Here is an 11,357-nt window from a genome sequence, read left to right as displayed (position 1 = left end):
CCGCAACGGGAGAGGCCACAGCAGAGCGAGGCCCGCATACCACAAAAAAAAAAAAAAAAAAAAAAAAAGATGGGATACAGAGTAGGAAGTGACGGATAGCAGCCTGGCATTCTCCACCAGGCCCCAGTTGTAGATTTGAACTGGGAAAGCTCAAAGAGGTGCCCTGCAGCACCAGGTAGGATTACATGGGGCACTACCAGCCCCTTCCTCTGGGTACCATAGCCCTGAGACTGGGGAGACAGAGTGCTGGCCAGAACCCAGCTCTGAATACCGACCAAGGACAAATCAGGCGCTCCAGACAAGGCGTCCCTCTCTTGGCAGAGGGCCCAGGCTGGCTCGGCCCGGGACCTTGGGCACTATGGCTCTTATGCCCAAGTTCCTGCAGGTGGGTCCCACCACTTCAATGAGATTTCCTGGAAAGTTGGGTTAGTGTGCCTACCAGCTCTCTTCTCCTTCTAGTAAATCCCTACAGGAAATCAGTCCTGGGGTGTGGAACTACACATTCTTCCCCCTTCACATAAGGCCAAGTGGTCTCTAAATTCTTCGCTTCACCATTTCACATGCAACCTCTGTAGTCAGAGTCAACAGGAGGAGGAGAAAGGTTGGACTCCTTGTTTTGGGTCCCTAGCTCAGTTATGCTCTATTTCTCATTCTGTCGAGGATAAGGAAGGAGGGAAGGCCTCCCAAGGACAGCAGAAATCTCTCCCTCCCCTGCCTTGGGAGACAGGATTGAAAGCAGCATGTGCACATTCCATCCATTAGGGTAGAAATCAGGGCCTGGGTCTCCTCCTGCTGAGTGTGTGGGAGGTGTGGCCTAAACAACACTGGTTAAGAATGGAAAGCAGGGCTTCCCTGGTGGCGCAGTGGTTAAGAATCTGCCTGGCAATGCAGGGGACACGGGTTTGAGCCCTGGTCTGGGAAGATCCCACATGCTGCGGAGCAACTAAGCCCGTGAGCCACAACTACTGAGCCTGCGCATCTGGAGCCTCTGCTCTGCAACAGGAGAGGCCGCGACAGTGCGAGGTGCACGCACCACGATGAAGAGTGGGCCCTGCTCTCCGCAACTGGAGAAAGCCCTTGCACAGAAATGAAGACCCAACACAGCCAATAAATAAATTAATTACTTTTTAAAAAAAGTTTATAAAAAAAAAAGAATGGAAAGCAAGGAATCCCAACTTGGTCTAGGCCATTAAACTGTTCTAAATGCTTTACTTTATCTAGGACCACCAATCGATTTGAGGATAAACACCCCCAAAAGCTAGTAGGCTGTGGTTCTTAATTCTTTTTTCAGACACACGCCTATTTGAGAACCTGAAGAAGGTATGTGCCTTCTGTCCAGAAATATGTGTGACAACAAAATGTTCTTATGCACAAAATTATTCCATTCAACTTGAGGACTCCTGCACCCAGGTTAAGAATCCCAGCTGTAGGAAAGGAGGCAGCTGCGTACCTGGGCAGTTTCTCTGGGCTTCCTTCCAGGATCTCTACTTGCCCGACTGTTGGCACACACAGAACATCCCCTTCCTGGACTGCCCTGTAACACAGCAGTGGCCCTGGTCAGCTCACGATGGGAGTCAAGAGCATGGGCCTGACACGCGCCCGCACAGCCAACCCCAACATGCGGACTATTTCTTAGGGGCCTACTGCCCACCCAGAGATCCCAAGCAGTTGTACAGAGAACAAGTCTGACCTAGAAAGAGCTGCAGGAAATGGCAGAGAGGCTAGGGAGGGGATCAGAGACCAGAGAGGGGCAAAGCAGGATCCTGGCTGCTTTGGGGTCCTCCCAAATCAAAGTGGTTTCTCAGTTTAGGATGTCTGGATTCACCTCCTGGTCCAGATTACTCTTCTATTGTCCGCCTGACACAGCAAGAGGCTTCTAGCCACAATACTGCCTTAAACTGTGGCTTTTTAAAATCAGATGCTCTGTGGTACCTGAATCTAAGGCATGGGATAGGAGGAGAGCAATGAGGGTAAGGTGCTACCCTCCTGAAAGGGTGACGCAGCTAACCTGGGTGTCTGAAAGTGCCGGTAAAGAACATGGTCATAAGTTCCATTAGTGCTGTAGTGAGGAGAGGACACAATTTCGATGTGTAACTCTTTGGCAAACGGAGGCCCAGGCAGCACTGAGCAGCTTCCTTTGTCTTCAGGGGTGCTGGAGCCCTCCAAGTATCTCTATTAGAGAAATAACCACCACCTTATAACCTTCTCCCAAGGAATCAGGCTCTACCCAATCCCTTAGCAATCAATATTTCTGCTTCCATCCTTTATCCTTCCCATAACCATAAGGCTCGTGGGAGAGGAGACCTAAGGTAGCAGAGCTGAATACCTATATCTTCCTGAGAAAACAGAAACCTCTCCTTCTAATGGGCACCAGGAAGAGATTTCTGACTGACTTTTCTGACTCTCCCTCCAAAAAGTTCACCAGTAAAGATAACCATTCCATAATACCTTTATACTGGCCCAGAGCCAGTGAAATAGTAAAGACATTTAATGCCCACAAGTCACTTGAGTGACACCAGGCAGCCACTGGGAATATTAATTGGACATTAGTGGGAACACTCTGAATTCAGGCTGTAAAGGATATGATCACAATGAAGCTGAAAGGGCTGCGTTAGCTGAATGAGCTCCAGTCTGTGTACTCCAGTATTTTTCCTCAATTCAGAAGGAAATCCACACCTGACTCCCATTCGTGCATATCTTATATCTCTTCTTGACATCCCATAGCACTAACTGGCTATGCCAGCATTACCTAATATAACTTTCTACAGTGATAGAAATGTTCTATATTAACATATGGCTGTTGAACACTCAACATATGACTAACGCAATCAACGAACTGAATTTTTTACTTCATTTACTTTCAGTTGATTTAAAGCGCCACCAAGGGGCTAGTGGCTTCCATACTGGACAGTGCAGGCCTAAACCATACATCCAGGTGCTTAATTAAACAGTAGACTATATTTGTACCCCCCAAATAATTACCTTCTTGAAGTAAGCTTCTTAAAGGCAGAAACCAAAAACTCCTCCTGGATATATTTAATAAAATATTAAACTTAAACACCAAGCACTAAAGATAATAAAGAGCCCTTCCCTTCAAGGAATTTACAAGGTACAGTTGAGGATTAGACAGATTACATGATCATAACAAAACAATAAAATACTTTCTGAAAGGTACAATACAAAATGCTATAGTAAGAAGAAGTAATGTTAAATTTGTGGTGGTGAGATTATATAAGGCTTTGAGAAGATAGTGCCACCTTTAGATGGGCCTTCAAGGAAAGGATGGTAGGATTTTAACCGAGGAGGCTAAAAGAATAGGAAGGAACTTGAAGTCAAGGATAGCATGAGCAAAAGCTGGAGGTATCATCCTCCATACTACCCAGTACAATACTGGATACACTGCAGCAATTCAACAAACAACTGATTAGATTTAGTAGATTAATATATACATGTGGTAATTTGACCGTAATTTTCACCTTTCACCCAAATCGTGAAAGCCCTTCCCATGCACCACCAACATGTTTTAATTGTAGAGAATGCGTAAACAAGGCTAAGAGGCATTAAGTGAAAAGTCCAAGCTCTAAGGAGTAAGGGACCTAAATTCTACAGCTCTGATCTTCCAATTCAGTTAAGACAAAGAAGAGGGGATAAAGACGAGGAAGCATTCCTGACCTCAGTCTGGTATCCTACCTGAATTTTAAGCTCTCCCACCTCCAGGGGATCACAGCCGAGGTTAAAAGCCAGAGTAGCAGGCACGAGGGCCAGTCCGTCAGCGAGGGGCTCTCCCAGCTGCCCAGAGCTGGGTCCCAGCCTTTCACAGAGGTCCCAGCGAGGCTCTAGGACCTGCACCGTGGCCAAGTGTGGCTGGGAAGTGTTCGATGACTCTCCAGCCCGGGTCACCCACACCCATTCGCCCTGGAAGAGGCTGAGGCTACGGAGACAGCTCCGGCTCACCCCCAGTGCATCTCCAGTCCCTCCCAGAACTCCCCGGAGTCGCCGGACTGTGCCAGAGGCCGCGAAGGAGGACACCACCGGCGGGGGTGGGGGCCGGCTGCTGTCCTCAGTCTCCGGACCCAGTTTGGCCTGCCCACGGAGCTCAGTCACAGCTAGTCGCGTCCCTGGGCCCAGTAACCCTTGTAACGCCGGCCGTGTCTCCAGCACCCGCGGTCCGGGTACTGGCAGGGTCTCTCCGCGCCTCACCAGCAACGGCCCGACTCTCGGTCCGAGCCCGGGCCCAGACGAGGTGCCGAGCAGCGCCCAGCCTAGCGCCGGGGGCCGCCGCACCGGCCGCGCCCGCACCCATGCCCCGGAGCCCAGGGCCAGGAGCCGCAGCAGCGCGCGGCTCACCAGCAGCTGCGGAGGCCCCGGCCCCTGCTCTTCGGTGCCTGCGCCCGGTCCCTCCAGGGCGGCCACTAGCAGCGCCGGCCCTGCCGGGCTCTCCCCAGCAGGCCGCAGAGCCAGCACCAGGCCCAGCCCCGCCGCAGGCCACGGGCCCCCGGTTGGCAGCAGCACCGCCAACGGGGGTGTCTCCGTCGGGAAGGGATCCAGGACCCGCAAGACTGCCAGCGCCATGGTGACGGGAAACCAACAAGCACAGAGAACAGCGAAGGAGGGCGCCTTCCGGAGCCGGAGAGCCAGACATCCAGGCGGCCCCCACGCCGCTTCCGCTTCCGTCAGGGGAGGTGCGAGGGAAGTGGGCGGGGCGTCGGGTGCAAGAGCTTGCTACAGGAGGGTGAGCTGCGCCTTGGATCGATCGGGGTGGTGCCTCGGTGGCAGTAACACGGTCACTGTGGTCGGGTGGTCTACGCAAGCACCCTTTGAGAAGTGTTTACAGGGATTTACCTTCCGAACTCGGCCCGCTGCTGGGAGCTGTGGGTGGAGTGTTTAGGAAGGAGTCCACTCTGTGGAACTGTAGGCACTGAGGTTTGACGGTTGTGGGGAAGGTTGCAGGAGGGAGTGGTAGGATTATAAAACTGTCTCAGACGGGCTTCTGGGGATATGTAGTGGCTGCTGGCTGAATTACTACATGTGATTCACGTAGCCCTGGAGTGCTTGGTGCTGCCACACCTGTTCCAACACATCCTACACAAAACCCACGTTCCAGTGTGTTTTGTCCTGTTTATTGTCCTGTTCGTTCTACTCCCACCAAGCTTGAAGCAACGACAAAGTAGCCTCACTTTTTCATCTCTCCAAAACCAGGTGCTCTCCCCCCACCAATCCTTGCAGACTGGAGATCCATTCCTACTTTCACCCTACAGAGGAGTGGGCAGCAGAGCAGACAGAAGAGAGAGGTTCAAGGCTTCAGTCATGAGTATGAAACCAACAGCTTGCTTCCCATCTGTGCTGTTACCTAGAGTTCATCCTTGTCTGCACCTCCACTGCTCTGTATAAAACACTTGGACACTGGCTTGCTGCACTTTCAGTTATTAACAATATTCTTGCATTTTTAAAAATTAATTAATTTATATTTTTGGCTCCATTGGGTCCTCGTTGCTGTGCGCGGGCTTTCTCTAGTTGGGGCTACTCTTTGTTGCGGTGCGCGGGCCTCTCACCGCGGTGGCTTCTCTTGTTGCGGAGCACGGGCTCTAGGTGCGCGGGCCTCAGTAGTTGTGGCTCGCAGGCTCTAGAGCACAGGCTCAGCAGTTGTGGCGCACGGGCCTAGTTGCTCCGCGGCATGTGGGAATCCTCCCAGACCAGGGATAGAACCCGTGTCCCCTGCATTGGCAGGCGGATTCCTAACCACTGCACCACCAGGGAAGTCCCTATTCTTGCATTTAGAATCAATGGATTGGGGAATTCCCTGGTGGTCCAGTGGTTAGGACTCCATGCGTCCACTGCAGGGGGCACAGGTTTGAGCCCTGGTTGGGGAACTAAGATCCCACATGCCGTGCGGTGTGGCCAAAAAGAAAAAAAGAAAAAAGAAAAAAAAAAAGAATCAGTGAATTGGTTGGTGGCAATCTCCGCTTTCTGGACCTTGCATTCTCTTCCTTGCATTCCCTGCCTAACTTTCTCTTTTCCTTCATCTTGAGGCAGTCTTCTACTTTGTACCTTCTATATTCCTGAAAATTTCCTGAAAATCTGAGAGGTGAATATTAGATTTACATGTTATAAGGTATTTTTTTAATGTGGACCATTGTTTTTAAATTAATTAATTAATTAATTTATGTTTGGCTGCGTTGGGTCTTCGTTGCTGTGCATAGGCTTTCTCTAGCTGTGGCGAGCGGGGGCTACTCTTCGTTGCGGTGTGTGGGCTTCTTATTGTGGTGGCTTCTCTTGTTTCGGAGAACGGGCTCTAGGCATGCGGGCTTCAGTAGTTGTGGCACGTGGGCTCACTAGTTGTGGCTCACAGGCTCTAGAGCGCAGGCTCAGTAGTTGTGGCGCACGGGCTTAGTTGCTCCGCGGCATGTGGGATCTTCTTGGACCAGGGCTCGAACCCATGTCCCCTGCATTGGCAGGGAGATTCTTAAACACTGAGCCACTAGGGAAGTCTGATGTGGACCATTTTTAAAGTCTTTATTGAATTTGTTACAATATTGCTCCTGTTTTATGCTTCGGTTTTTTTGGCCGTGAGGCATGTGGGATCCTAGCTCCCCGACCAGGGATCGAACCCACATCCCCTGCACTGGAAAGTGAAGTCTTAACCACTGGACCGCCAAGGAAGTCCCTATAAGGTATTTCTATTCCCTAAAGAGACAAGAAAATATTTTTTAAATGTTTGATTATATTTCCTAGTCCTAAACCTGAAATTGCCCAGCTCTACATCTTTAAAACAGCTTGCAAGAGTGTACTAGTGGAACTTCCCTGGTGGTCCAGTGGCTAAGACTCCATGCTCCCAATGCAAGGGGCCCGGGTTCGATCCCTGGTTGGGAAAATATATCCCACATGCTGCAACTAAGAGTTCACATGCTAGTTTGCACGCCACAGCTAGAGATCCTGCATGCGGCAACGAAGATCCCGTGTGCTGCAACTAAGACCTGGCACAGCCAAATAAATAAATATTAAAAACAAAAAAGACGGACTTCCCTGGTGGTGCAGTGGTTAAGAATATGCCTGCCAATGCAGGGGACACAGGTTTGAGCCCTGGTCCAGGAAGTTCCCACATGACCCCATACAATCTGCCCGCCTACCCTTTTCCATAAAATTTTTCCTAGTTGCAATCACTTTCCTTCTCTTCGACTTAGAGATTGCTCTCCTACTACCCCTTCCCTGGGCAATCCAAATCACTTAGTTGCAGAGCAACTAAGCCCGTGCACCACAACTACTGAGACTGCACTCTAGAACCCCTGCTCTGCAACAAGAGAAGTCACCGCAATGAGAAGTCCGAGCACCGCAATGAAGGTAGTCCCCACTCACTGCAACTAGAGAAAGCCTGCGCGCATCAATGAAGACCCAACACAGCCAAAAAAAAAAAAAAAAAAGAAAAAAAAAGAATGTACTAGGTACCTGAATTCACAAGGATGGAAGTTCCCATTTGATAGTTCTAAATTATTATGTGGCTATGTCCCCTGCCTCTCAAAGGAACCAAGGACTGGGAGGATGGTGGGGTGAGTCCAAAGAGGATATGCCTCCTTTACACAGTAGCAGGCAAGCTCCAGGCCTCAGGGCTATCGTGCTCCTTGAGGTCTTGGGAATGGGTAAATACATCTGGTATCCTGCCTGGGTCAGCATCCATACAGACACAAATATCCATCCACAAATAAACGTGCTTTCCTCCTAGGATTTTCCCCCAGCAAATAATGGTTGGCATGCTGTCCACTCTAAATTACCTTGAAATCGTCATTTGTCATTGAACGCCAAATATTACTTCTGTAATATAGCCAGGAGCCTAGATTTGTTGCCTTTACTTCCATACCTCTTGCTCACTCTTCAACCTGCTATAATATTCCTTCCATTCTTCTGAAACTTTCCTGCAAAGATCATCTGTAACCTCTTAACTGCAGAATATTGGTGAGGTTGTTTGATTTTTTTTTTTTTGACAAAAAATGTATTTGTTTATTTGAAATTTAAATTTCACTGGTTTTCCTATATTTTATCTGGCTGCCAGGCCAGGAGCATCCTATTTTACAATGAAATCATGCCTAAAAGGAAGACAATCAGCAGCAACCTAAGTTTCATGATGAAGTACTTAAAACCACTATGACATGCATTGTTGAAAGAAGAACACAAACAAAAACTTATTTTAAAAAACATAGGCTATACTAAAGTAGAAAACAAAATCCAAAGGGAAAGATAAGTCATCACTCAAAGATCCTTTTAATACACGTGGATGGAACCCCATTGGGTTCCAGTATCCTAATAAGTTCTTCACATGTCATCCATCCTTTGTATCACGGAGGTGACAAATCATCCTGAATTCCCTTCTTGGAGCAGAAGGGACTTGGACCTGAGTGTGGGGTCCTGGGAAAGTCATTTGGAATGTGTTTTCTGGTGGCGTTTGAAAGTCCCCAGCTGACGGAAGGCACTGTGACACTCGGGACACAAGTAGGGTTTGAGCACAGAGTGAGTGTGTCAGTGAATGTTGAGGTTCCCACTGTGGCTGAAGACTTTGTCACAGTGCTCACATCGGAAAGGCTTCTCTTTGGTGTGGATCCTCTTTGAGCATGCAGCATGGAGTCGTGGGTGAACTTCTTGGGGCAGAGATCACAGCAGTATGGCTTCTCTCCTGTGTGGATTCGCTGGTAAACCTGCAGGTCCGAAGGCTGCATAAACCCTTTGGAACAGATATTTCATTTAAAGGGTGTCTTCCCATGTGTGTCCTCTGGTGAAGGGTAAGCTGAGATGGATAAGGAAATCTCTTCTTGCATACCCTATTCATAGGGTGCCCATCCCAGGCTTCTTTTCCCTCAGGAAGACTGGTTGGTCCCACTGTGCTAGGTGAATCAACAGAATGGGACCCAAGTTGTCCTGAGAATTCTCCTTTGTCCAGAGATGTGGCTTCTTCCTGATGCACTTCTTGGGAAGTGGGACTGTTGGCCTGTTTCCATTTGAAACATCTTAGACTCCTCGGAGAACCTCTTCTGTATCCACTCTTAGTGGAAACTTCTCCCTCAGGACCCTTGAGAATTTCAGGCTCTTGGAATGCTGTTTGATCTTGATCGTACTCAACCTTTCTCTGGAATCTGACACTATTGACCAATTCTCTTATACTTCCTTTGCCATTATGACACCAGTTTACCTCGTACATCTCTGATGGCTTCCAGAATTCATCCTCAACTCCTCCCTTTCCCTTACCATCCTCCCCACAATCCTATGAATCAATAAATCCTGAACAACCACAGGCTTATTCTTAAGCCTTCTCCAGTAGTCAACCTGCTACTGGAGTTGACTTTCTGAAACATATTCCTCCAGCCACCTCTAGGTTTGTGTAATTTATTACATTGTATCTTTTAAAAAATAAATTTATTTTATTTATTTTTGTTTGTGTTGGGTCTTTGTTGCTGCTGGCGGGCTTTCGGAGAGCGGGGGCTACTCTTCGTTGCAGTGCGCGGGCTTCTCATTGCCGTGGCTTCTCTTGCTGCAGAGCATGGGCTCTAGAGCGCAGCCTCAGTAGTTGTGGCCCATGGGTTTAGCTGCTCCGCGGCACGTGGAATCTTCCTGGACCAGAGCTCTAACCCGTGTCCCCTGCATTGGCAGGTGGATTCTTAACCACTGCGCCACCAGGGAAGCCCTACTACATTGTTTCTTTTTGTTGTTGTTGTTGTTGTGGCCTAAAGTCCTTCTTTCTTCCACTAAAATGCACTGCCAACTTTGTCATGCACTGAATTCCAGTATGTATTTAGGTCTATTCCTTTTCTATTGATCTTGCTTTCTACTTGTGTGCCAGTGCATACTGATTTAATTTCTGGAATTTTAAAGTATTTTAAATATCTGGTATGCTAGTCTTTCCTTATTTCTTGTTGCATCATTTTTTATGGCTATTCCTTCCTGTTCATTTTTCCATATGAACTTCAGAGTTAGCTTTCTTACGGTATTTTTGGACATCGTATCAAGTTTATTGATTACTTTGGGAAGAATTAGTGATTTCTTCTTCAAGGACAAGCAGGGTAGAGCTTTCCAGTTGACATACGTTCCCTGTCCTTCAGCAGTGTGAAACTTTTTTCTTTATCTAGATCTTGCATGTTTCTCATCAAGTTTATCTCTAGCCATTTTACATTTTTATCTCTATTGTAAAAAATGGGATGTCTTCTTACTGGTCATCACTTAGGAAGGCTATTGACTTTGGCATATGACTTTTGTTAGTTACCTTACAGAATTCTCTAATTGTCTATAACAGTTGTTTAGCCGACTCGTTCAGATTTGCAGTCACAGCCTATGCAAATAATAATGATCATTTTACTGCCTCTTTCCCAATTTTTAGACCTCTTATTTCTTTCTCTTATTCAATTAAATTGGCTACTTCCACCAGAATGCTGTTATTTATTTATTTTTTTTTAACATCTTTATTGGAGTATAATTGCTTTACAATGGTGTGTTAGTTTCTGCTTTACAACAAAGTGAATCGGTTATACATATACATATGTTCCCATATCTTTTCCCTCTTGCGTCTCCCTCCCTCCCACCCCTCCTACATTGTTTCTTAATCATCTATTTATACACGGCTGTTAACTTCACCAGACTCTGAACTCCTTGAGGGCAGGAACTGATCTTATCCATTAGGACACTGGCTTTGGCAGCGTGGGGAGTAAGGGATGTATTTCCGAGACACTCAAAAATGAGGTAGCATTTCCACTGCGTTCCCAAGTGCTCAGGTCTAGCCGGTTCCCCAACCCTAGGGCATATGCAGTAGGAACGGGGATCCTCTTCCCAAAGTTGCAACAAACCCTAGATTCTCATCTCATTTCACCCCGGTCCCGGCCTGCCAGGCTTCCCCTTTGATCCTCCTCAAGCCTTGTCTTGGAAAGGATGCCCTCGAGGGCTCCTGGTAGCTCTCTCCAACAATTTTGCGTAGGCAATTAGTGTTACTTTACCCTGACGAAGAAAGGCACCCTTCATTTTAGGGCTTCTTTCCTTCAATTCGGACTGGGCGGAGTCGCAGTGGGGAAAGAGTGAGAACCACTTTAGAATTGAACGGGCCGCGAAGAACGGCCGAGGCTGAGGCACACCAGATGCCGAAGTGCAGCACTGGGTGCAAAGCCCGGGCATCCCCTGACCCGCGCCTCTCACGCTAAGCTCGACCCCCTTTAGGGCGGGACCTCCCACTTCAACCAATTCTGGGAGACGAACCCTGGCGGTTTGTACTCTTCCTTTCCAATGAGAAAAAAAGGAAGCCGCTCGGTTCCAATGACCAATCGGAGAAGGCGGCGCCTGGTTGTCAGGCAGGTTTGTAAGAGTTCGGGCCAATTGGAGGCACAGACACC

At 48.2% G+C, this 11,357-nt stretch overlaps 1 protein-coding gene and 1 pseudogene across 10 annotated transcripts in view; both read right to left on the bottom strand.

Moving 5' to 3' along the window:
* Window positions 1–4,672, bottom strand: part of PEX6 (peroxisomal biogenesis factor 6) — a 23,597-nt gene extending 18,925 nt beyond the window's left edge. For 9 of the 10 annotated variants that reach the window (XM_028483974.1, XM_028483972.2, XM_024121911.3 and 6 more), the window contains exons 1-3: window positions 3,691–4,647; window positions 2,009–2,172; window positions 1,451–1,534 (exon numbers count right to left, since the gene is read on the bottom strand). In XM_028483974.1, coding sequence (XP_028339775.1) covers window positions 1,451–1,534; window positions 2,009–2,172; window positions 3,691–4,572 — 1,130 coding nt within the window. In that variant the 5' untranslated portion in view covers window positions 4,573–4,647. Of the gene's footprint in view, window positions 1–1,450; window positions 1,535–2,008; window positions 2,173–3,690 lie in introns of all 10 variants that reach the window. The other variant, XM_028483978.2, reaches the window with a different exon arrangement.
* A 3,734-nt stretch (window positions 4,673–8,406) lies between these two features.
* LOC112064307 (zinc finger and SCAN domain-containing protein 5B-like) lies at window positions 8,407–9,184 on the bottom strand (annotated as a pseudogene).
* Window positions 9,185–11,357: the final 2,173 nt, after the last annotated feature.

This window comes from Physeter macrocephalus, unplaced genomic scaffold (assembly GCF_002837175.3).
Source record: "Physeter macrocephalus isolate SW-GA unplaced genomic scaffold, ASM283717v5 random_102, whole genome shotgun sequence".
Lineage (NCBI taxonomy): Eukaryota > Metazoa > Chordata > Mammalia > Artiodactyla > Physeteridae > Physeter > Physeter macrocephalus.
Note: the sequence above shows the minus strand (reverse complement) of the source record. Positions and strands in the feature narration are given on the sequence as shown.